The 23,620-nt window shown below is 43.6% G+C and overlaps 3 protein-coding genes across 3 annotated transcripts; 2 read left to right on the top strand and 1 right to left on the bottom strand.

The window, feature by feature from the left end:
• Positions 1-182: 182 nt before the first annotated feature.
• gtf2h3 (general transcription factor IIH, polypeptide 3) lies at positions 183-3,637 on the bottom strand. The gene is made up of 13 exons (XM_080004659.1): positions 3,409-3,637; positions 3,063-3,142; positions 2,847-2,953; positions 2,619-2,770; positions 2,482-2,544; positions 1,962-1,991; positions 1,824-1,852; positions 1,665-1,739; positions 1,485-1,538; positions 1,263-1,331; positions 1,042-1,177; positions 908-944; positions 183-772 (listed from the first exon to the last, which is right to left on the bottom strand). The coding sequence occupies exons 1-13, from the start codon at positions 3,416-3,418 to the stop codon at positions 703-705; spliced, it is 912 nt and encodes a 303-aa protein (XP_079860785.1). The 5' UTR covers positions 3,419-3,637; the 3' UTR covers positions 183-702.
• A 6,271-nt stretch (positions 3,638-9,908) lies between these two features.
• On the top strand, positions 9,909-11,484 carry LOC307233004 (beta-1,3-galactosyl-O-glycosyl-glycoprotein beta-1,6-N-acetylglucosaminyltransferase-like; the record flags this gene model as incomplete). The annotated part of the gene is made up of 4 exons (XM_080004217.1): positions 9,909-10,147; positions 10,235-10,328; positions 10,450-10,854; positions 10,999-11,484. The coding sequence occupies 4 exons, from the start codon at positions 9,909-9,911 to the stop codon at positions 11,482-11,484; spliced, it is 1,224 nt and encodes a 407-aa protein (XP_079860343.1).
• Positions 11,485-14,552: 3,068 nt separating this feature from the next.
• Positions 14,553-16,235, top strand: LOC307233003 (beta-1,3-galactosyl-O-glycosyl-glycoprotein beta-1,6-N-acetylglucosaminyltransferase-like; the record flags this gene model as incomplete). Its single annotated transcript, XM_080004216.1, has 4 exons — positions 14,553-14,791; positions 14,903-14,996; positions 15,118-15,522; positions 15,664-16,235. The coding sequence occupies 4 exons, from the start codon at positions 14,553-14,555 to the stop codon at positions 16,147-16,149; spliced, it is 1,224 nt and encodes a 407-aa protein (XP_079860342.1). The 3' UTR covers positions 16,150-16,235.
• Positions 16,236-23,620: the final 7,385 nt, after the last annotated feature.

Here is a 23,620-nt window from a genome sequence, read left to right as displayed (position 1 = left end):
GTGAAATGTCATGACACCCGGTGATGTGTTAGTGACGCCGTAAAAAAGATTTGACTCACACCAGATTGGGAGTAGCAAGTCACTGACGATACTCTATCTATATTCCTAAAAAGTATGTTGTAAGTTTAGGGTGACAGAATTTTAATGGGACAAGATCAATTGAAGGACAAGAAAATGTTTCACCGAATTTATTGCAAGAAATATATAATCGTTATTTCAACTTCAACAGTATAAAATTCAAAACGTTACTAGTTGGCTCCCAAAAGTAACGGCATATACATCCACGCTGTAAGATTATCCTCACCAAACTAGAAATAAATAACAGAATAGAAGTTCACAATAGCCAATTTAATATTGACTTCATTTGTGATTTAGGGTCATTTGTGTTGCTTGAAATCAATACGGAAAAATAACAATGACAAAGTCTAACTTGCACACAGATAAAATACTTTGACAGGATGAAAAAAAAAAAAATTCAATCGAGGCATTTACAGGTCAAATCAAATGTATATTTGATCCTAAAGCTAGAGAATTTAACATGATGCCAATATGTAATTCCTTTGAGGATGTAAAGGCGGCCAGTGTCAGTAAACCCAGCACATCTATAGAATTGAACTCTGTAATATGGCAGACATGATTATGGCCAATATCAAAAGGAAAACGGGAATATCAAAAGTTGCACCCTTGGGTCCTTTGAACACATCACATTGATGGCTTGAGCTTTTTCTTTTTTGACTTTACCATCTGAGGCAGCTGGATCTTGAAGGCAGTCCTGGGAAGTGCAAAGGTTTGTCCTCATTAGACCCACAAGCAAGCCTCTTGAACTGGAATATGTAAAAACGTATGGTAGACGAAAGCAGAATTCCTGCTGTCAGATTCATGACAGTAGTGTCAACATCGTACTCACTCGCAAGTTGTGCAGATGGGACTGAAGTTGCAGAATACTTTGGATCAGAGAAAATGGGATCCAAAACAAACAAAAGAAAAGTTAGACAGGGCTTAAATTTGCTTTTGTTTGAGGTTGTGTCAATCTCCACTTACTTGATAAACACACCGAGCAGACGTAACCAATTTCGATTAGATTACGATGGCAAAAGCACGCAGCTCTGTAGTCCACATGCACAGGAGGTGGGAGCACAAGCTGTGAGCGCTGATCTGAATCAGGCAGGAACACCCACTGTTAAAAAGATAAAATAACACATCAACTCAACCTGACCTTTGCTCATTGTTTATTTATTTTTTCAGATTTGTTGGGGGCTCACCAAAAGGTATTGTGCAAGGGCAACCTTCTGTGGTATCTTCAGGTACAATCCTCCGGTTATGTCGCAAGCCTAACAATCAAAACGTTGTACAAGTTAACTAAATGCAGTACCAGATTATTTGTAGATAAAATAATTACAATAACAAGGAATGTCTAAAAAACATATCAGCTGATTCAGCAGTGAGTTTGATTTTACAGTTAGTATTTGACATGAAGAATGTACCTGCTGAAGGAGACCTGAGTCTGAGTCCAGCACACAGGCATCTATGAGGATATTCTACAAAAAAAAAAAAACACAAAACATGGGGCTTAACAAAATCAAGGAAAAAATAATCAAACGTGAGAGCAAAGCAATAATAAAATGTTGACAGATTTTTTTTTTTAAGATATTTTACAGATTTACCTGCTTTTGGGCAGCAAATATGACATTCATAAAGTTCATGTACTGGAGAGCACAGTCCTCTGCTGCTTTTATTACCTATACAGTTGACAACATAGAAACTATGATTAAAAGAGATGTATAAAAAAATATATTATTTTAGTTGGACTGGTTGTGTCTTACCAATATTCTCGATTTCATGTCTTGTCCAGCTGGAAAAAATGTTTTTGGATATATTTGAAATTACAGAAAAGAGACAAAATAAACCAGATGATTGCTAATATTATTGTTCAACCCTTATAATGAGAACTTTCACTTTACCTTCCAGCTCCTTTGTCACTCTGTGGATATCTTAATATTAATGTTAAAAAATAAATAAACAAAAACCGAGTTCATACTGAATCAACCTCAAACCAAGAGTTTAATCTAGCATCAGTTTTCTCCTTCGGTCCAAGCAAAAAAATGTATCAACAAAATTAGAATGCACAGACATCAGGCGTCTGATCCAATATTGTGCTCATGTACCTGTAGTAATGCTCAGATAACTAAACCAGATATAAACAGAATGTGATAGTTGCATCGCTTTTCCAATCAAAGTAAAACAAAAGCACATACACAACTCAGTGGGTTTCAAATTATATCTGATTTGATTTAAACTGATCAGTAAATAAATAAGTAATTGAAAATAAATGAACACATGCGGTCCTCAAAATCTGTAGTCTCACCATAATTATATCAGGATTTTTTTTTTACTAAGTGTAAGCACTCAGCTTGAACTCTTTGTCAGAGTACAAACACAATGACTGGGGGCAAACACATAAGATCATTTGTGTAAGGATACAGCAGAGAGCCTTGGCCAGGGATCCTGCCAACAAAGTGTCTGTCGAATGTCCCGTCACTTCAGCTGCAACGGCAAAAGAGATTAAATAAAACATGACACGGGTGCCGATGTAGACTTATGCCTGTGAATCTACTCACTTGTTGACATGATGTTCCGTATCTCTTCAGCAATGAGGTTGTTGGCAACAGACAGTAGTTCATATTTCCCATCACCGCTCGTTACATCTTCCCCAGATCCGTCACCCGCATCCTCCCCTGCTTTCCAGTTCTTGCAGGGATACAAAAAGTGACTGAAAAGGGCAGAGAGAGGTAAATGGAGCAGAGTGCCATTAGAGCATCAACATCCACTCAAACAGACTGGATTACCTGTCTTGACAGTGGCTCGCAATAATCGCCAGCCTGTTAGTCCTGGTCATGGCCATGTGCGAGTTTCCCATGACCATCACAGCATCCAAGCACTTTGACAGAGTGAACTCCAGGGAGACAACATAAAAGTTAGTGTCATCGAGACTCACCGTGGAATTCAGGAATATGTGATTATGCACAAAAGGACTAAGTGTTGTAATGTTTATCTCAAGGTACCTCGGGATCCTGTTGAGCTTGCTGTCCCCACCATATGGGATTTACATCCACAACAATGACCAGCAGATTAAATTCATCTTCTGTAGAAGATAGAGTTATCACTCACATGTAAACAACAGGCACAAATAAGTCATAAGAATAAAAATAGGAAAATATGGCAATACGCAATATGCAATATACAATAACTCCCTCCCCCCAAAAAAGCAAAAATCCTGTATCAGAAATCCACACAAAAAATTGGGAATTGTCAAAGTTTTCATAACTACATATATGAATAAAATGTAAACAAAAAAGGTTCTCAGTAAGAATGAATAGTTTGTCCACATTAAAAAGCAGAATGTCTTACCTGATGCCATGATGGATGGACCACACAATGTGATCTCAGCGAACGAAACGTTGACCACAACCTATCAGTCACTTTCCATATGACACCCCTTTGGACTACGCCCAGGAGTGTTATCGCTTTTAAAATCGGATCATCCAGAGAAAACTAAAACCAGCTTCGTTAAAATGCCCGAACAGTACTTTGGTAAACATCACAACAGAGTGAGAGACAGCCTTCGGACGGGCGCCCACCATCGGGCGCACTGGAGCGTTACGTCATCAGCCTGCGACACAGTCTCGGGGCACTGAAGAAACGTTTGAGAGCACAGCGACGCTTTGTGGTCGGCAGGGAATGTAGCAGCCGCGGGAGCCCCGATAAAACTCTGCCCGTCGAGTTTCGATCTCGCGTGTGCGGGATAAAAAACAAACAAACAAACAAACAAACAAACAACAACAACCTGTCGAGCAGCGGACAACAAATTAAACCCGCGGCAGCGCGTCTAAAGTAGCCCCAATCCCGCGGGAAAATGGCCGACCTGGCAACACACACAAACCATCAAACGCTGCATTTTTTTTTTGTGTGTGTTTGTTTGTTACGCCGTTTAGCATTTTTTTTTTATTTTTTTTATATATATTCTGTTTCAAACGAAAAACCAAAACCATTTAACTTCCTCCCGTATATTTATGTATACATTTGCCAAACAAAATAATAAAAAAAAAAACCGTCAGAAAAACGAACGTCTGCACTGAACGCGTTGAAACCAACGTTGTAGCAACCGTTCACTATCACTGCGCACGCGTCGTCGTCGTCGCCCCCCCCCCCCCCCCAGTCCATCGCTGCAGTTGGTTGTGGGAAACAACGCAGAAAGAAACAAGGCAGAGATGTGCAACGGCGTTGAAGCCTGGGGAGAGGGATTTCGTTCTCTGTGATCATGTGCGTAGAAAGCAAATCAACGACAGCCTCACACACTGTAAGGAAAGGCAGTATGGTTCAAGAAAACGTTTGTCTGTCACTATGATAGTTGTAATGATCTTCATAGCGCAGAAGGAACACCTTGCACCAACGTCACCTGTACATTGACGTCGACATTCTTTCACTGCATAGAAATGATAAATACCATTTTATTGTTATTAGTTAGATGCATTTTGGTTTGGGAATCAAGGGGATAAGACTTGTGGGAGGGGTTTTATTTTTTAATCAAAGTAGTAATCTGGTGCAAAATAATTAATAAAACTTAGCATTAAGGCCATTATTTCCCTGGGGGTATTTTTTTTTTTAAATTTTTTCAACATTGTATAGCAACAATTATTTCCGAAACATTGAGAGGGGTGTTAAAGAGATCATATTTGCACAATTGAGCGGAGTAATGTTGGGATGTATTTATTATTTATCTAACATCAGGGGGTTGTCACTCTTCAATCTGCCCATTCTGCCAGGAAACACCTGCAGTAAATTGTGGTAAACTGGGGCCACATTTTTGTGGCCCCGGGGTTTTGGTGGAAAACCTTGTAAAGGGACTGACTGAGTGAGCCAGAAAGACTTTGGCCAAGCCAGTGCCCTAAGTCATACAACCTGTAGGAGGTTGAGATAAGAAATTATCAGCGGAAGTTGTTCTCGTGAATTTATCAAGTGGAAAATAAGTGGTGAATAAGTCCCATGGTTATTTTGAATAATACTGTAATTGCTATTGGAGAAGTCGTTCGGGTTGTCTTGGTATTGTCATATTCTGGCCCTTTCAGGGGCGTAACACAGGCACTACGTACATGTGCACACTCCCTGTTTGCTGGTGTATGTGACGAAAAGGAACCATTTTGGACGTGCTACGGCGTCATATAACTGCAGCACTTCAACACTTTGCAGGTTGATGATGACATTGCATAGAAGCCTTGACGGGCATCTTGCCCTCGCAGTGCATTGTGGGATACACTTTGCAGCAGACATTTTTAAAATTTCAATATTAGTCAACAATAACAAATGCAGAAACAAATAAAACATTACATTACAATCAAAACTATTGCCAGGGGTACATACATACAGTACACAGTAAAATAAAACATGACAAACCCATACCAAACAGCTCATTAAAAAAATATAGAAGTTTTCCACTAACTTTTCACACTTTCCCACCCACTTTCACAGACAAAAGCCGCTACAAAATCAAACATCTTTCATTGCAATACAGAAAAAAACCAAAAACCCTTAACCCTGTGCCTCGACGCCACCAGGTCAGCAATCCCCTTCTTCCTCTTTTGCAGTAACTACAGACTATAAGGCCTACTGGTAATTTAGTAAGCTGTTGTTTTATGATTTGTTGCCGTGTTTTTTGTTGCCTGTTTGCCATGCTTCTATCTGTAAGTAAGAATTGTTTTATGTATGTGGTTGTCTCTAGGTCCTGGTTAACCCTCTCCGTCTGACTGACAGCTGCGATCTGGTGGACAGCCACCTGAGTCTCCCTTTCTCTTGCCCTAGCGACCACGGTCTCGATTCCCCACCGGACTGGTGCCACAATCCTGGATCCCGAAAGAATGGGCTCGGGATGGTTCTCCATTTCCGGGCAATCAAACTGTCTGGACAGGACGTCAGCCTTCAAGTTTTGAGACCCTGTACGGGAGGAAAAGAGGACATCAAAGCAGTTAAAACAGAGCCCAGCCAGCTTGGAGAAAGTTAAGTTTCTTGGACTCCTGTATATAGGCCAGCTTTTTACGGTCAGTGCAAACAATGATGGATGTTTTACACCCTCTAACCAGTTTCTCCATTCCTCCAGAGCAAGCTAGACTGCCAACAGATCCAGTCTAGCTTGGATCTGTTGGCAGATCCAAGCTATTTAAAATTACGCTTGGAGGGTGAGAGTCTGAAGAAACCCCACACTCCCACATCAGAGGCATCAACCTCCACGATGAGAGGGAGGTCAGGGTCCGGTATGGTCAGAACCAGAGCGGCGGTGAAATGTCGCTTTAGGGTGCTGAATGTCTCCTCAGCCTGAGAGGACCAAAGGAAGTGATGGGGCGCTCCCTTGGTGAAGGCGGCGAGAGTGGTGGCAATGGAGCTGAAGTTGCCAATGAAACGTCTGTAAAAGTTGCGAAACCCAGGAAACGTTGCACCTGCTTGATGGAGGTGGGAGTTGGCCAATCTCTGACAGCACGGGTCTTCCCTCCAATCTGAATGTTGCCTTTCAAAATGATGGAGCCCAGAAAGGACACCGTGTCATCAGTGAACTAATTTTTCTCGGGTTTGATGTAGAGTTGGTTGTCAAGGAGGTGCTAAAGAATTTGCCGCACATGCTGGACAAGTTCCTGGTGGTTCTTGGAAAAGATGAGGATGTTAACAAGGTAAACAAAAACGGACTAGTTCAGTATGTCCCTGAGAACATTGTTGATAAATGCTTGAACAGGGCTGTAACCGTGACAGGAGGTTTTAGAATGGCTAGGGGGATCTTAAGATGAGTGGCTGTTTCGAAGGTAAGTCTCTGATCAGTGAGTTTGGTTATGTTAAGCGGCTTTCTTTCATCCTTTTTTTTTTTAAACACAGGTACACACCTATATCCTATATGTTGTATGCCATGCCTGTAGGGCAGAGGTGTGCAAACGTTTTGTTTCAAGAGCCGGATACAGTTTTGAAGACCCTGTGAATGGCTGCATTCTCAGTTTACTGGATCCGTGCTTTGACTTGTTGACGTGCGTGACTGACAAGGTTTGCTCCCTGAGGTTAGTGGATCTAAACAGGACCAACCTACTTTTGGCCGGTTGTCTTGTGTTCGGAAACTTGGCCTCGCTCGAAAGAGGTGTAGGACGCAGGCAGAGTGGATGTCTCGAAATTATCTGACCGTAGAGTCGCAGAAACGGACATACTTTATATTTGCAAATGTTTTGACTAGTGCTCGAAGTGGGTGAAATATAAAGCCCAGATTCCTTGCGTTAGTTTTGGCATAGGTGGAAAGTGACCCAATACACTGCAGAAATCCATTTGTAGTAGTTTCTGGGCCAAAAACAAGAAGCTCAGTTTTGAGCTTTGAGATTGCCAAAATCACCTTGTTTTACTGAAAAATATAGCTGAGTGTCATCGGCGTAACAATAGTAGGATATACAACCAAAACTGTTGATTATGTGGCATAAGGGGAGCATATACAGAGAAAAAATAATTTGGTCAAGGATTAACCCCTGGGGCACCCCATATAACAGTGGAGTGGATGAGGACATATAGTTACCTATACAGAAGAAAAATATTTTTTTGACAAATACACCGATCAGCCACAACATTAAAACCACTGACAAGTGAAGTGAATTACATCACTCATCTCGTTCCAACGGCATCAGTCAAGGGGTGGGATATAATAGGCAGCAAGTGAAGAGTCAGTTCTTGAAGGTGCTGTGTTGTAAGCAGGAAAAATGTGTGTAAATGTGGGTGTCTGCCAACATGTACGGGAAGGAGGGAGACAGAGTTTTCCTGTTCAGGTTATTCGTTTGGACAATTGAAACCATAACCAAAATGTATTATTCAATAGCAAAACCAAAGAGCTAAATCGGCAGCCTGTGAACCCCAAAATCAGATACGTATCAGATAGCCCACTATTTGTGTTTGTATCTGTAATTCTATTTGTTGAGTCACAAAAAATATTTGTCTTTTAATAAAAGTGGAAATAAGTGTAACAATCCTATTTCTCTTAATTACACTTCTAATTTCAGGATGTTAACGTGTTAATATATGTGTTCTTCAAAAAAATATTATACAAATTATGAACACTTAAATGTAATATTGGTTTATGGTCCAGCAATAAACGTGTTTAACCACAAACACAATTGAAAAGAAAATCATTTGAAAATTAACATTCAGTTTCTGCATTTATCCCCACTCACACCAATAAACTACTGTCAACTCTAAACTAATAATAGCTGGGGGACACTGAACAGACAGAATATAAACTAACAAAAAAATCCTCACAAATAAAAACCTGCTTGAGACAGGGTCGCAACAACACCAGAAACAAGGCCGGCGATGGGGATTTCCCACGGTCAACCTGGTTTTTGGGTGAGTTTTCCCGATGAACCAATTATTTTTTCAATATTTGTACAAAATAAAAGTTAATAAAAACCCACTATTTGTGCTCTTCTGAGAATCATATTCAGGTTCAAGTCCAACACTATATCTCACATCCCCTATTTCAATGCAGTTGCCAGCACATGTGTCCATTCGATCACATTCGCATTTACATTTATTCATAGATCATGATGCTTTTGTCTGAAGCGACAAGGACTAATTGAGCAACCTCAAATTTAAGTCCATGAACACCTGTTTCCAAATTCAACCAGGTACAAGTACAAGATAAGAAATCAGAATAAAAATAGTGTTGTTAGTATTATTTTTTTTGGTTACAATATGTTGACAGTGAAGGGCTGGAGGTGAACTGGCATTCAAATAGTGCCCTACAACCTGGGGCCCTAGCCCTGAGGTTAATTTGTCTCCCAATGAAATCCACCTGTGACGGTGACACGACGAAGAAAAACCTGCAGACACTCTGGACCAGGGCTGCAGGAAAAACTTGGTTCTAGTCACAGGCACATTTCTACACTACGGAAAGAAAGACACGTTTTTACTCTCAAAAGGTAACACTTTATTTGGGGATATTTCTTGATTTATTTTTGCTTCTGTCCCTCATATTTCTCCATTTCTCTATATTTGTTTATATTTTGCAGTAGTCACACTTTTACTGGTATTTTAGTGACCTTTTTTAATGACATGTTGCTGTGTATGTTTTGTTGCTTATTTGCCTATTCTTACCAGTAACTAGGAATTTTATTTTTATTTAGTCTTATTAAGATTCCATTGTGTCATTTAGCAGATGCCTTTGTCTGAAATGCCCCATAATAAGAACATTTTTTGTCTTCATTCACTCTTCATACTTCAGCCGTCGTTGAAAAAGAGCTTTGCTCTCAATAGTTTCTGCTGTAATGTTATATAAATTGATTATATTGGGTTGCTATAAATTGCTATGTTTTTTAGAAAGTTGGATTCACTTAGTCAAAATGTAGATAGCACTTGTAAGATCTTATTTCATTTAAATTTCTTGGTGAAGATGGGGTGAACTGTAAAAAAGAGATTTATTTCTCTCTACTGTATTCTAAATATAACACGGATTTGTTGTGGTATTCAGTAGTAATCACACAGCACGTGTCAGGGTTGATATATTTTTGTATTGCTTATCTTTTGCCTTTCAGGTCTTAAAACAGTGACTTATTGCCTGAGCATGGCATATGTCAAGCCTCAATGAAACAGACCATACACCAGACTGGAAGTGCCTGACGTGAGCAACGTAGGCCATGCTGCAGTGAAGAGGCTGCAGGAAAAAAAGCTTCACACTGAATGTCAATTATACACTTCTCTTCAAAGACCTCAGCCCACTTCAAACTGATATAACTACAACATTTTGCTGTTTCCTCTCTTTTGAAATGGCCTGCTTTTTTAAGTTACGACCACGTCGTCGCATGCCCTTGTTAGTGTTCAGTGTCATGCTGGGATCTCTATCGATGCTTTTTTTGCTCAGCCCCTCTGAGTTTGAGTTGGATGCCAGCTACAGCCTCAGCTACAGCTGGTTGGAGTACACAGAAGCGGACGCGGGTCCGGCAGCCAATTGCAACTGTTCAGCAATCCTGCAAGGAGACCCTGAGGCAATCTCAGAGGCCAGCTTACTGAGCATTACCAAAGACTTCCACAAGAGTGTCCAAATCCCGGAGGAATATTACATCAATGTTACCCAGGATTGCAGGTGTGTTCATGAAACTTGAAATGGAAAAAATTAAGTTGCGTTGAAGGAAGCATGATGGAGCTGTGAATACATTACATGTTCTTTCAGGGAATTTCAGGTAACAAGGAAGTACTTAATGTTCCCCCTCAGCCAGGAAGAGGAAGACTTTCCCCTGGCTTATTCAATTGTGGTCCACCAGAAGGTTGGTAGCATTCAATCTTCTTGAATGAAAACTACTTTAACCCTGTGATGTAATATTGTCCAGTACACCACTTATCTCAACGTTTTTAGCATGCAAATACATTTTTCTACCGTTCATATAGGTGCAGGACTTTGAGCGTCTATTGCGAGCCATCTATGCACCCCAGAATGTCTACTGTGTCCATGTGGATAAGAAAGCGGACGCCTTGGTTTTCGCTGCCATTATGAGCATCACGTCGTGCTTCCCTAACATCTTCATGGTCAGCCAACCTGTGAGCGTGGTCTACGCTGCCTGGCCACGAGTGCAGGCCGACATCAACTGCATGACTGATCTCTACAACGTCAGCACCACATGGAAGTACTTCCTGAACCTGTGTGGGCAGGACTTCCCTTTGAAAACCAACTTGGAGGTTGTACGGAGCCTGCAGTCGCTAAAGGGTGCCAACAGTATGGAATCAGAGAAAATGCCAGACGGGAAGAAGTGGAGGGTGCAATCTGCTTTCCAGATCGTGAATGGGAATATAATGGTGCGGTTTCTTTATCCAATATTGAATTTGTATTGGATATGCACATGTAGCGAGGCTGTGTTTGGGGAAAGATGTGTGAGCAGGTTTGTTCGTTGGGAGTAGCCTCTGACACGTAAACAATATCTTTGTGTTTATTTATCTCAGGCAACCGGGAAGGCCAAGGACCCACCACCCTTTAATCTGCCCATTCTATCAGGAAATGCGTACTTCGTGGCATGCCGGGGTTACGTACGCAGCGTGTTGGAGGACAGCCGTGTGAAGGAGCTGATTGAATGGGCCAAAGACACCTACAGTCCTGATGAGTTCCTCTGGGCTACCATCCAACGGATGCCTGGTGTTCCTGGTTCAAAGTGGCCCAACGTTAAGTACGACCTCTCAGACCTTAACGCCATCGCTCGGCTGGTAAAGTGGCAATGGCACGAGGGCTCAGAGGGTTCGCTGGAGGCAGTGTATCCAGAGTGTCATGGCAACCATGTGAGGTCAATTTGTGTGTATGGTACTGGAGACCTACAGTGGCTTATCGAGCAGCATCACCTCTTTGGTAATAAGTTTGATGCGGACACCAATCCCACGGCCATCTACTGTCTGGAAAAATATCTCAGGCACAAGGCACTGCTGAGTATACATTAGGCAGTGTTGAGTTAACGCATAGAAGTCATACAATAAAATTAATTGACATAATTCACCTAGGTCCATATTATACACTAATATATATTTGTACTGTACAGTGTACTGCACTGTATATATTACATTTATTCTACTCTTTCAAGATATTTTCAAGAGCTTTCCAGGATGACTTTGTATTAAATGACCGTGCTGAGTGCTTATGTCCTTTCAAGAAATAGAATGCAAATCTTCATTTCCAGCAGATGTCAGTCCATCAAAACCCAATTATTTATTAAATGATCTCAACTATCGCATCATGTCTAAATCAATGTTTGATGTGAGCTTTTCTTCACAGTCTGAAGAAGCCCCTAGCAACTGACAAGAAAAGTAGTTTCAGCCTCTTCTAGTCTGGACGTTCCCTTTCTTTTGACGTTAAGATCCTAAAACAACATTGAAGTGAAGATAAGTGTGATTTATTTAACTCATTTTACACTTTACTTTGTAAAATAAGATGCAGAGGATTGGATTAAACTAAGAAATTGGTCCAAATATATTGTAACAAAGTAATTAAGATAAGATGTTGGGGTTTAAAAAGCTACCTCATTGATATTATACAAATGCAGGATTTGACCATTCTTGTAACTTTGAGCTCTTTTTTTTTTTTTATCTGAGCAAATAAAACACGAGTGCTAAAACATATTTGAATAATAAACAATAGGGTTTTTTTTTGTTTTTTTTACTATATTTTCATAAGGAGATTACATATGAAGCGTTAGATAGTATAGCACTTTCAATTGTTGCGTCATTGTTCGCTTACTTCGATCTAGGATAGGGGAAAAAAAATACAGTGACAGCCAGGTTGGGGTTACGGATGTGCGCACTTCGATAAACTGGAGTGGGGCGAGCACGTCCAGGGAGGATGCGCCTGTCGAGTTTTTGTTCACGTCTGTGAGTGAAGGATCATCAGTTGCCCTCTTTTCCTCAGATGTTGAATTGGTGGCAGCTCCATGGGGGGTGGGGGGCCCTCTTTCAGCTCACCTGGCCTTTGAGAGGGTCCTGGTGCATGTGTGCGTTTCCATCCCAATTATGCAGCATGGCATTCACAAATGGTGTGAGCGGTGTTCGGTGGCGGTCGACTTGTGCATGAGCACATGTTTGCAAATTCAACCAGGTACAAGTGCCAGATAGCTGTAAGGAATCAGAACAAGAATGTGTTGTTAGTATTTGTTTTGGTTGCAATAGTATAACGCCGGATATAAACTATCGTTTTGCAGCGTTTTCTAGGAGGTTCTTGCAGGGCGGGATAATTGGGGGTTAAGTGGAGGTGTGTCGGGGCGGAGGGAGGGAGGTGAGCCATCCAGCCTGTTTCACTTGGTTAGCGGGGCCATCTCAACCGCCGGTCAGCCGTTGCTGCGACAAGGTTATGAAACCGGGCTCCGGTGAGCTATCAGACGCATCATCGTCCCCTCGCAGTTCAATTTCCCCGCAACGCAACAGTGTGTGGAAAGTGACGGGCTGCATGTGAACAGTCAAATAGTGCCCTACGACTTGGGATGCGGCTCTGGTTTTCTGCTGCCCTGATGCGAATTTGTCTCCCCGATGAAATCCACCCGTGACTGTGACTCGACTTGTCTGTCCCCTGAGAAGAACATCCTGCAGACACTCTGGACCAGGGCTGCAGGAACTACCTGGTTCTAGTCACAGGCTGCGGAAAAAGAAGACGCGTTTTACTCTCGGAAGGTAACACTTCATTTGGGGATATTTCTTGATGTATTTTTGCCTCTCTCCATATTTCTCCAGTTCTCTTTTGTTTATGTTTTGCGGTAGTCAGACTATTACTCGTATTTTAGTGACCCCTTCTTTTTAAATCTTGTATTTTATTATGTTTCTGTGACCGTGGTGTTGGTTCGATATTCAGATATTTAACAGACATTCGTCCGGACCTCACAGGGGGTAGGGGCTGATCTCGCGTCCGCGGAATGAGGTGCAGCTTCGCTGAGAGTTGCGTGTGTAACAGGAACTTTTATTTTCAAATGTAAAGGCTGTGTAACAGTCTGGGTCCTAGGTCTATATAGACCTAGTTTGGATGTCCTAAGTCACACGAAAGAAAAGCTATTAAAATGTTTAAATCTTGTCATGTAACTTATAGACCGTCACTAAAACAGCGACCGACTCTCAGCACTGCCGCTGCCCGTGGAGCTGCACCTCATTCCGGGGACGCGAGATCAACCGCTCCCCCCCTGTGAGGTTCGGACGAATATCTGTTGAATATCGAACCAACTTACCACGGTTGTTGCTGCGTATGTTTTGTTGCCAATTTGCCACCCTTCTTACCAGTAACCAGGGGCTTTATTTTTATTTAGTCTTATTTTCATGACATTTAATTGTGTCGATTAGCAGATGCATTTGTCTAAAGTGACCCATAATAAGAACATTTTGTTTGTCTTCATACTTCAGGCGTCGTTGATAAAGAGCTTTGCTCTCAATAGTTTCTGCTGTAATGTTATATAAATTGTATTATATAGATCATATAAGATTGCTATAAATTGCATTATTTTCTAGAAAGTGGGATTCACTTACTCAAAATGTAGATAGCACTTGTAAGATGTTCTTATTTCATTTTAAATTTCTTGGTGAAGATGGGACAAACTGTAAAGAAAGGAGTTTTATTTCTCTCTACCGTATTCTAAATATAACACGGATTTGTTGTGGTATTCAGTAGTAATCACACAGCACGTGTCAGGGTTGATATATTTTTGTATTGCTTATCTTTTGCCTTTCAGGTCTTAAAACAGTGACTTATTGCCTGAGCATGGCATATGTCAAGCCTCAATGAAACAGACCATACACCAGACTGGAAGTGCCTGACGTGAGCAACGTAGGCCATGCTGCAGTGAAGAGGCTGCAGGAAAAAAAGCTTCACACTGAATGTCAACTATACACTTCTCTTCAAAGACCTCAGCCCACTTCAAACTGATATAACTATAACATTTTGCTGTTCCCTCTCTTTTGAAATGGCCTGCTTTTTTAAGTTACGACCGCGTTGTCGCCGGTTCTTGTTAGTGTTCAGTGTCATGCTGGGATCTCTATTGATGCTTTTTTTGCTCAGCCCCTCTGAGTTTGAGTTGGATGCCAGCTACAGCCTCAGCTACAGCTGGTTGGAGTACACAGAAGCGGACGCGGGTCCGGCAGCCAATTGCAACTGTTCAGCAATCCTGCAAGGAGACCCTGAGGCAATCTCAGAGGCCAGGTTACTGAACATTACCAAAGACTTCCACAAGAGTGTCCATATCCCAGAGGAATATTACATCAATGTTACCCAGGATTGCAGGTTTGTTAGTCAGTATTTATTTACCAATGCTTTAATCAAATCGTAATTATTACATTTTCTGAGTTAAAGGGAAGCATGATGGAGCTGTGATTATATTACATGTTCTTTCAGGGAATTTCAGGTAACAAGGAAGTACTTAATGTTCCCCCTCAGCCAGGAAGAGGAAGACTTTCCCCTGGCTTATTCAATTGTGGTCCACCAGAAGGTTGGTAGCATTTAATCTTCTTGAATGAAAACTACGTTAACCCTGTGATGTAATGTTGTCCAGTACACCACTTATCTCAACGTTTTTAGCATGCAAATACATTTTTCTACCGTTCATATAGGTGCAGGACTTTGAGCGTCTATTGCGAGCCATCTATGCACCCCAGAATGTCTACTGTGTCCATGTGGATAAGAAAGCGGACGCCTTGGTTTTCGCTGCCATTATGAGCATCACGTCGTGCTTCCCTAACATCTTCATGGTCAGCCAACCTGTGAGCGTGGTCTACGCTGCCTGGCCACGAGTGCAGGCCGACATCAACTGCATGACTGATCTCTACAACGTCAGCACCACATGGAAGTACTTCCTGAACCTGTGTGGGCAGGACTTCCCTTTGAAAACCAACTTGGAGGTTGTACGGAGCCTGCAGTCGCTAAAGGGTGCCAACAGTATGGAATCAGAGAAAATGCCAGACGGGAAGAAGTGGAGGATGCAATCTGCTTTCCAGATCGTGGATGGGAATATAATGGTGCGGGTTCTTTATCCAATATTGAAATTGTATTGGCTATCCACATGTAGCAATGCTGTGTATGGAAAATGTGTGAGAAGGTTTGTTCGTTGGGAGTAGCCTCTGACACGTAAACAATATCTTTGTGTTTATTTATCTCAGGCAACTGGGAAGGCCAAGGACCCACCACCCTTTAATCTGCCCATTCTATCAGGAAATGCGTACTTCGTGGCATGCCGGGGTTACGTACGCAGCGTGTTGGAGGACAGCCGTGTGAAGGAGCTGATTGAATGGGCCAAAGACACCTACAGTCCTGATGAGTTCCTCTGGGCTACCATCCAACGGATGCCTGGTGTTCCTGGTTCAAAGTGGCCCAACGTTAAGTACGACCTCTCAGACCTTAACGCCATCGCTCGGCTGGTAAAGTGGCAGCAGCACGAGGGCTCAGAGGGTTCGCTGGAGGCAGTGTATCCAGAGTGTCATGGCAACCATGTGAGGTCAATTTGTGTGTATGGTACTGGAGACCTACAGTGGCTTATCGAGCAGCATCACCTCTTTGCTAATAAGTTTGATGTGGACACAGATCCTGTGGCCATCTACTGCCTGGAAAAATACCTCAGGCGCAAGGCACTGCTGAGTATACGTTAGGCAGTGGTGTGTTGGAGGGGATACAAGACCTACAGAGTAGAGTTCATCATTCCCCAACTTGTCATTGTCAATATCAGTGCTTTCTTTACCATGGAGTTGACTCTTACTGCACCAGAGGATCCTTGGCTATATTCAGATATATATGTGCCAGGTTTGCACCTTACAATCACCAAAACAAATCATACAGTATTAATAACATGGAAAATGTTAGATTTGTTGTTTTTGTAGAGGGAACGATTATGCATTGAGAGACTGGGCCAGAGCAGCGGATATATTGGTCTGGGAGACCGTGGATTAACTTGGCAATTTTGCCCCGACAACACAGATCATGTTCTTTTTTTCTTCCTTTTTTTTTCTTTTATGTTAAAGTCAACGTGTGTGTGTGTGTGTGTGTGTGTGTGTGTGTGTGTGTGTGTGTGTGTGTGGCAGGCCAAGGGGACGTGGTCAAGCTGCTGCAGACAGGCGGTGCAGGCTCCCATCCCGGGGTTGCTCGGCTGCCGTGGATCGGGCAAATCAACAGAGGGACTCCGCTGATTTGTTCGATCCCAATACAGAAAGCAATAATTGTTTGGCTGTCCCCGCGGCAAAGGTCGGCGTGCCTGTGGGACAGACAGTAAGATCAGAAAGCTGTGATCCGCATGGACTATTTATCTATTGGCCTGCGAGCCCCTGAGTTTTTCCTTTTGGCCCACGAGCCACCGTTTGATTTTAAAAGACTTCGCAATAAACACGCCAAGCCGTGCTGTTTCACCGCCGCCTGCCTCCTCTTCCTCATTCCCTGGCCCTGCGTCAGAACGCAACTCTACCTACTATCTTTTTGAAAATTTTCCGTGATTTTTATTTTTCAGTTCTGATAGTCCAGCTATGCAACTTACTTTTTAACCAGTTTTTATCAAGTTTTAGTTTAGTCAGTTTTGCTAGAAGTGGAAATAAATGTGCTTGACAAGGCACGGGAGACACGGGTGATGTTTAAAATGAAAGGGGTATATATTTACCCAGAGGTACATAAAAATGGGCAAACAAACTGCAAGTTCAAACAGTTCTGGGCGTGAACAGAGGCGCCACATGCCTTTAAGGCAGGACCATGCTACCAGGATCTCCAACTGAAACAACCAGGGTTTTTTATATATATATATCACACACTGCCAAATTACCACACCCCAATATAGCCATGCTCTTTCGGTTGTGTAACCTTTTTTCCTGAGGACCACTATTATGAAATAATAAAATATTAATATAATCTGCAATATGTGTCTCATCATCAGATCTCCTGCTCGGCGACGGGGGCGACGCCATGCGTAGAGCCAATCTTCTCCATTTGGGTCGGTCCAGTGCTAGGGACTCGGCTTCAACAAGCGACAGGTCCATTTGGTGTAGGTCCCTCGTGACGGCATCAATCCATCGGGTGCGGGGGGCACTGCAGGGGCGTTTCCAGCCGGCAGCTTTAGGTTGGAAGTGGAGGATAGCGTGAGTAGGGTGATCCGAGGGGAGCCTTTTGACATGGCCATACCAGCACATCCGTCGCTGTGCTGCCAGGTGGGACGCAGGGGGCTGTTGGGTGCGTTCCCGCAGCATGATGTTGTAAACCCTATCTTGCCATTTTATCCCCACTATTGAGCGCAGTGCTCTGGTGTCAAAGCCATCGATTCTGGCAGCTGGGGTCTTGTTGAGAGGCCAGATTTCTGCTCCGTAGAGGAGGATGGAGAGGACTGAGGTGTTATAAATCCTTAGTTTGGTCGCTCTTGATATGGGGTGGTGTCTCCACAGCGGCTTCCAAAGTGTTTTCATGGCACTGGCTGCCAGGGCTCGTCTCCGGTTTATTTCTGGTGAAATGTTGCCATTGTTGGTGATGATGGACCTGAGGTAGGTGAAGGAGGTCACAAACTCAACCTCCTCTCCGCTGATATGCAGCGGAGGGGGGGCGGCACCTTCAATGTGCATTAATTTTTTGTTTTGGGCCAGTTGACCTTCAGACCCAGTTTGTTTGCTTCCTCTTGGTAGGTTTCCAAGGCTTCTTTTAACTGGTTAAGAGTGGAGCAGAATAGTGTGGTGTCGTCCGCGTATTCCAGATCTGTAAGGGTGTAACTGCCTAGTTTAACCCCAGGTATACGTGCACATATCCGTTCCATCAGGTGGTCGATGATGCAGTTAAAAAGGTCTGGAGCAGCTACGCATCTCTGCCTCTCTCCGCTGTTGATTGGGAACCAGGTAGAGTTTGTGCCATTGACACGCACATAGCTTTCGGCATCGCTGTAGAGCTTTTGGTAGAGAGAGGTAATCTTTCTTGGCGCTCCAAGGATGGTGAGGATCTTCCAGAGGGAGGAGTGGTCCACGGTGTCAAAAGCTGCCTTAAGATCAAGAAAGGCAATGTAGAGGTGTCTGTTTTGGCGGAACTCGTGTTCCTTCTCAATGATGAGGCAGAGGGCAGCAATCTGGTCCGTTGTGGAGCGGTTTGGCATGAAGCCCGCCTGTGGGGGCGTCTTTCGCTTCTAATGGCCGGCAGGGCCCGGGTGAGAAGTATGCGGGTGAAGCTCTTGCCTGGGATAGACACGAGTGTGATGCCTCTGTGGTTGCTGCAGACCATTTTATCACCCTTATGTTTCCAGAAGGGGAGAATGATACCCCTGGCCCAGTCTTCCGGGGGGTGCTCAGTTATCCAGACATGATTGATGATTTCGGTGAGCCAGTCAATGGTGTTGTTACTGTCCAATTTCATCGTTTCAGCTGTGATGTTGCAGATACCAGGGGCTCTGTCATTTCTCAGTTTGGTCAGAGCTTGCACGACCTCTACTTTGGTGACGGGGTTTATGCTGCAGTTATCATTTGCACTGGCATTTTCAGATTAAATGGTGAGAGCGGGGTCTGTTTGGGGTGCGGAGTGATGCAGAAGGTCGCTGAAGTGCTCCTTCCAGCACTGATGCATTCTTCCTCGGAATTCAGTATGATACCCTGTGCGTCCTTTACCTGGACTGCCTCTTGTTGGGGGCCTGATTTCACTAGCCTCAGGGTTCGATACACTTGGGTGAAGTTGTTATTTTTGGGCGGCATATGTGTCTGACATTATTAAAACTGTTGTGACTGTTGAAATGGTGTGAAATCAAGTAGGTCGAGTAAATAATTGTATACATTTTGTTTTTTAAATTTTACTCATTACTGTGAGGCAAATGGTCTGGCCCTCACATGGATAAATCGAGAAGAACGACTCGATTCGCAATGTAATTTTATAGTGTGTGTGTGTGTGTGTGTGTGTGTGTGTGTGTACACACACACACATACACACATACACACACAGCGTGTGTATTGTCGTGTTCAAAATGTCCAAATCCGGAATTATGCGATGAAACTTTATACGTCGACGTACTGAGTCCAAGCCCTGTGTCTCATCTAGCAGACATTTCACCCAGGAGTCCACAAACTTTTTCCCCGCTCATTCTTTTGTTACAAACGACACAGCCCCCTTTTGTTATTTCTCATCCGCCGAGTATCTAGTTTCAGAATTTGCACTCTGCACTCCAAATGAACCGTTTCAGTGCCGGTTTAGAACTGGTTGCGTAATTATACCCAGTGTCTTTATACATGTTTTAATTTTGGCTCGGACTGATCAATGGAACTGTATTTCATCATTCCCCGCAATATGAATGCTAGTAATGTATATGAATACATTCATGTAATGTATACTGTAGTATACACACAGTTTTTACTGTCGATGATTAGTTCAATCTGTAATGTTATATAGTGTGTGTGTGTGTGTGTGTGTGTGTGTGTGTGTGTGTACACGCACACACACACTATATATAACATTATAATATGTATAATACAATGAAACCTTTGCATAGCATAATGTGCACAGTGCATGGCTCCAGGAGTGATTGGCAGGGAAAACCTGCCAACATCCGTATTATTGAGAAATTATTGATAGTTATTGACAACAACATCCACATACAATTAACAAAGCAGCAATGATAGCAACGTTGATTAAGCATGATAAAATGAGGCCTTTTCATTTGGAATACAGAGTCGAACCAGCCAGTGATGTGATAATCTATTCCTGTATTTTATTTTAGTTCTAGGCTCAGTGAGCGGAGTACCAATTCCACCTACTGGTTCTTGTATTTATAAGCACATTACTCCATGCCCCACAATCAATATGGGTACCTTTAACATCATCCAGCCATCAGTCACTCCTTAGTCTGGGGTTGGTGGAACACACATATCTCATTTCATTGGTACTGCTCCTGCCCTGTGGAATCATACTTTATTATTGAAGAGAAATCAACCTTGAATGCCAGGGTTTGTCCTTCATAAGCCCGAATGACAGGACCTGTTTCTTTCGTTTGGCCCCACTCTGCGACCTTTTTCATTTACTGTTCATACGATAATTGGGGTCACACTTGGTAAGAATATGTATACTGTGTAGGGTCCAGGACTTCTACTAGGGCAAACAAGAAACAATTTCCATATGGTTAATTACAGAATGCTTGTCTTTCAGCTGGATCCTCGTTTCTGTGAGAGTTCTTGCGGGTGGGGTGGCAAGGGTGCAGTGGGAGAGGTGGTGCCAGAGAGCACCAATTTTACCTTTGACCTTTACTGCATGTGAGGTGGCCAACACTACCTCCCAAGGTCACGTCCACCTTGACTCGGGCCACATCCGTTTGTAGACCATGATGTGGACCCAGTCTTGGGGACTGACCACCATGGCTGTGGGGCAGTCTGGGGCAGTGTTCTTGACCTGTGAATACAAAACTGGAGATACTGTGGTCAGTGCTTTTCAGAAAAACCTTCCTGGAAATCATCTAAAGCTGGTGATTTAGCTGGTAGTTTGTGAGGACCTGGCATGGGACGGCCTGTCAATATCTCGTGTGGGCTAAAATGTGTTTGACTATGGGGAGAGGCTCGCATGGACATTAATGCTAGGGGCAGGGCATCTACCCACGTTAGTCTATTCATTTTTGTGATGTTCTCTAGTGACATACTGAGTTGCTGTTTTGTCTCTATCAGCACCTTGGCAATTTTTTTCTTTCAATGTCTGGTTTGCGCTTTCCACTAGGCCTTGTGACTGGGGGTGATGGACTGAACCATATCTATGGGAGATACCTAATGCCTGTTCTACCTGTCTGAGTTTGTCGCTAGGTAAAATTAGATCATTGTCTGAGCAGATAACTGTGGGGTGAGCCCACAGAGGAATGAGTTCTTTCCTTAATCGCTGATTCTGCGTCCTCTCTTTTGCAGGGGGCTGCCTCTACCCATTTGGAGAAATGATCTACCATCACGAGTAGGTATCTGTACCCTGGAACTCTGTTGTCCCTGCCCATGTCTGTGTAATCTATGCATATTTCTCTGAAGGGGTAGGGGGGGCACTGGGAATGTTCCCAAAGGTCTTTGGCAGACTGTCTTCTTATTTAGCCTGTGACAGACTATGCATTCTGCAATATGGTTGGTCACCATTTCCTCCAGGTAGGGATGCCACCAGTCATGTTTGAGCCTGTTGGTGGTTCTTTTGGGTCCTTCATGAGTCTGTCCATGTGCGTCCTTGATGAGGTAGACAAGGAGTGCGGCTGGTGCTACTGGGCGCCCATCGTGGCTTCTCATAGCCCGCTGGTGCATGTGGCTCCTTTCTTCTGCCACTGTGAGTGTTCATACCCTTTCGCTTCTTTCTGCACTTATTTCAGATGTTCCTCTGACAAATTGAGGGCATTGTCTTCACTTAATACAATTATCATTGCTGTGCTTTCTTTGAGGTACTCTCCTACTTCTTTTGCTGCTGTGTCAGCTGCATTGTTGCCAGCGGTGATGTTAGAATTTCCTTTGGAGTGACCTTTGCATTTGATGATCTGGATTTTTCAGGGAGATTTATGGCTACCAGCAGGGCGAGTACAAGGTCTCTGGATTTTACCGGGGCTCCTGCTGACGTTTGGCTGCATCCACATGGGCTGCAACGTGTGTGTATGCTGAGTCAGTGAATATGTTTGCGTTTTTGGTTTTTCCAATTTTTAATGCTTCCACCAGGGCATGGAGTTCTGCTTTTTGTACTGATGCTGGTTGTTCTACCATCCCACTTCTTAGGGTGACGTGGTGTCCATTAATTTGTTGAACGACTGCGTATGGTGCTCTATTTCCCTCTTCTTTGAAACAACAACCATCTATAAACAGGACAATTTCTGCATCGGGGTCAGGTGTTCCATCCAAGTCTGGGTGGCACTTTGCTTCCAGTTTCATGAGTTGTACGCAGTCATGGGTGCCATCTGCATACTGTAGTCCCTTGGCGATGTTGATACTGTCGGCAGTGTACGAGAGTCTCTTTCCAGGGTGTCATACAAGCGCATCTCGCATTTTGGTGTAGTTAAGGTGAAATCCGTTGGATCGAGGAAGGATTTGACTCCATGAGTGGTATGCATGATCGTGGGGTGGTGGAAAGTAATGTGGTCGGTTTTCCGTAGGGCGTGTGCATGGCAGCCATGTGTCGTCCACATCCGGAGAGTCCATGTTCCACTGTGTCGGGTTTGCAACTGTGGTAGGCCAGGATCGGCGCTCACCTTTTCGAGGCTGCCAGAGCACAGCATTGACAATTCTGTGCTTTCCAGTAACGTCCAAATGGAACGAGAAAGAGTAGTCTGGTGCGCACAGGTGTTCGGCCTTCCCCACGAGTTTTCAATCTTATGAACGCTTCCTCCGCGCTTGAGGTCCAGTTGAGTGGTGCCTTGAGGTTCTGATGGCCAGCTTCCGCAATGAGTTTGCGTAGCGGAACAGTGTGGTCCACATAAACAGCTATGTGGTGTCTGCTATAGCCAGTGAGTCCCAGGAATCCTAGCATTTTCTGCACGGTGGTGGGTTTAGGGTACTGGAGCATTGGCTGTTGTCTTTCCTGGACGATGTATGCCATTGTTTTTCCTAGGAATACCACTTCTGTGTGGCAGACCTGTGCTTTTTCCTTCTTAATTTTGTAGCCGCATTTTGCGATGCACGGTAGCAGGGATTTGTTGGCCGTAGGGCAATCTTCTACTGTGGAGGCTTATGCCCGCCAGGGCCACCATGTTGCGTGTGGTTGGCCAGGTTTTGCCCATGGCTGTCCATATGTCATTTCGCATGGGGTCGAATGGGTGCTCGTCTACCATGGCGAGGGTTCTAACTTCTCTTTCTAGGAAGGTCAGGGCGATGTTTCCTGCTGTGGCACGGAGAATGGCTCACATTTCCTAGGGCTAGTTTATCAGCCGCTGTGGTTTTCGAAGATGCGGATCCATGCTGCAGCTCCTTTGTCCAACGCTGGTAGGTTGCCTTCGAGGGCCTGCATGTCGCGGTGGCACCAGGGAACAAATGTTTCTCTTCTGGCTAGGCCGGCCACCAGGGGAAACATTGGTGCAGGTTCTTTATTGCTGGCATCATCACCGGACCAGTCAGCTTCCGGGTCGGAAATCGGGTCGTTGTCTAATTTTCGAGCAGGTGACCATCCCTATTGGTGACTAACATCTGGCTT

The sequence above is a fragment of the Zeus faber genome (genome assembly GCF_960531495.2).
Source record: "Zeus faber genome assembly, chromosome: 7".
NCBI classification, from domain to species: Eukaryota; Metazoa; Chordata; class Actinopteri; order Zeiformes; family Zeidae; genus Zeus; species Zeus faber.
This window is presented reverse-complemented; position numbering and strand designations above follow the sequence as displayed.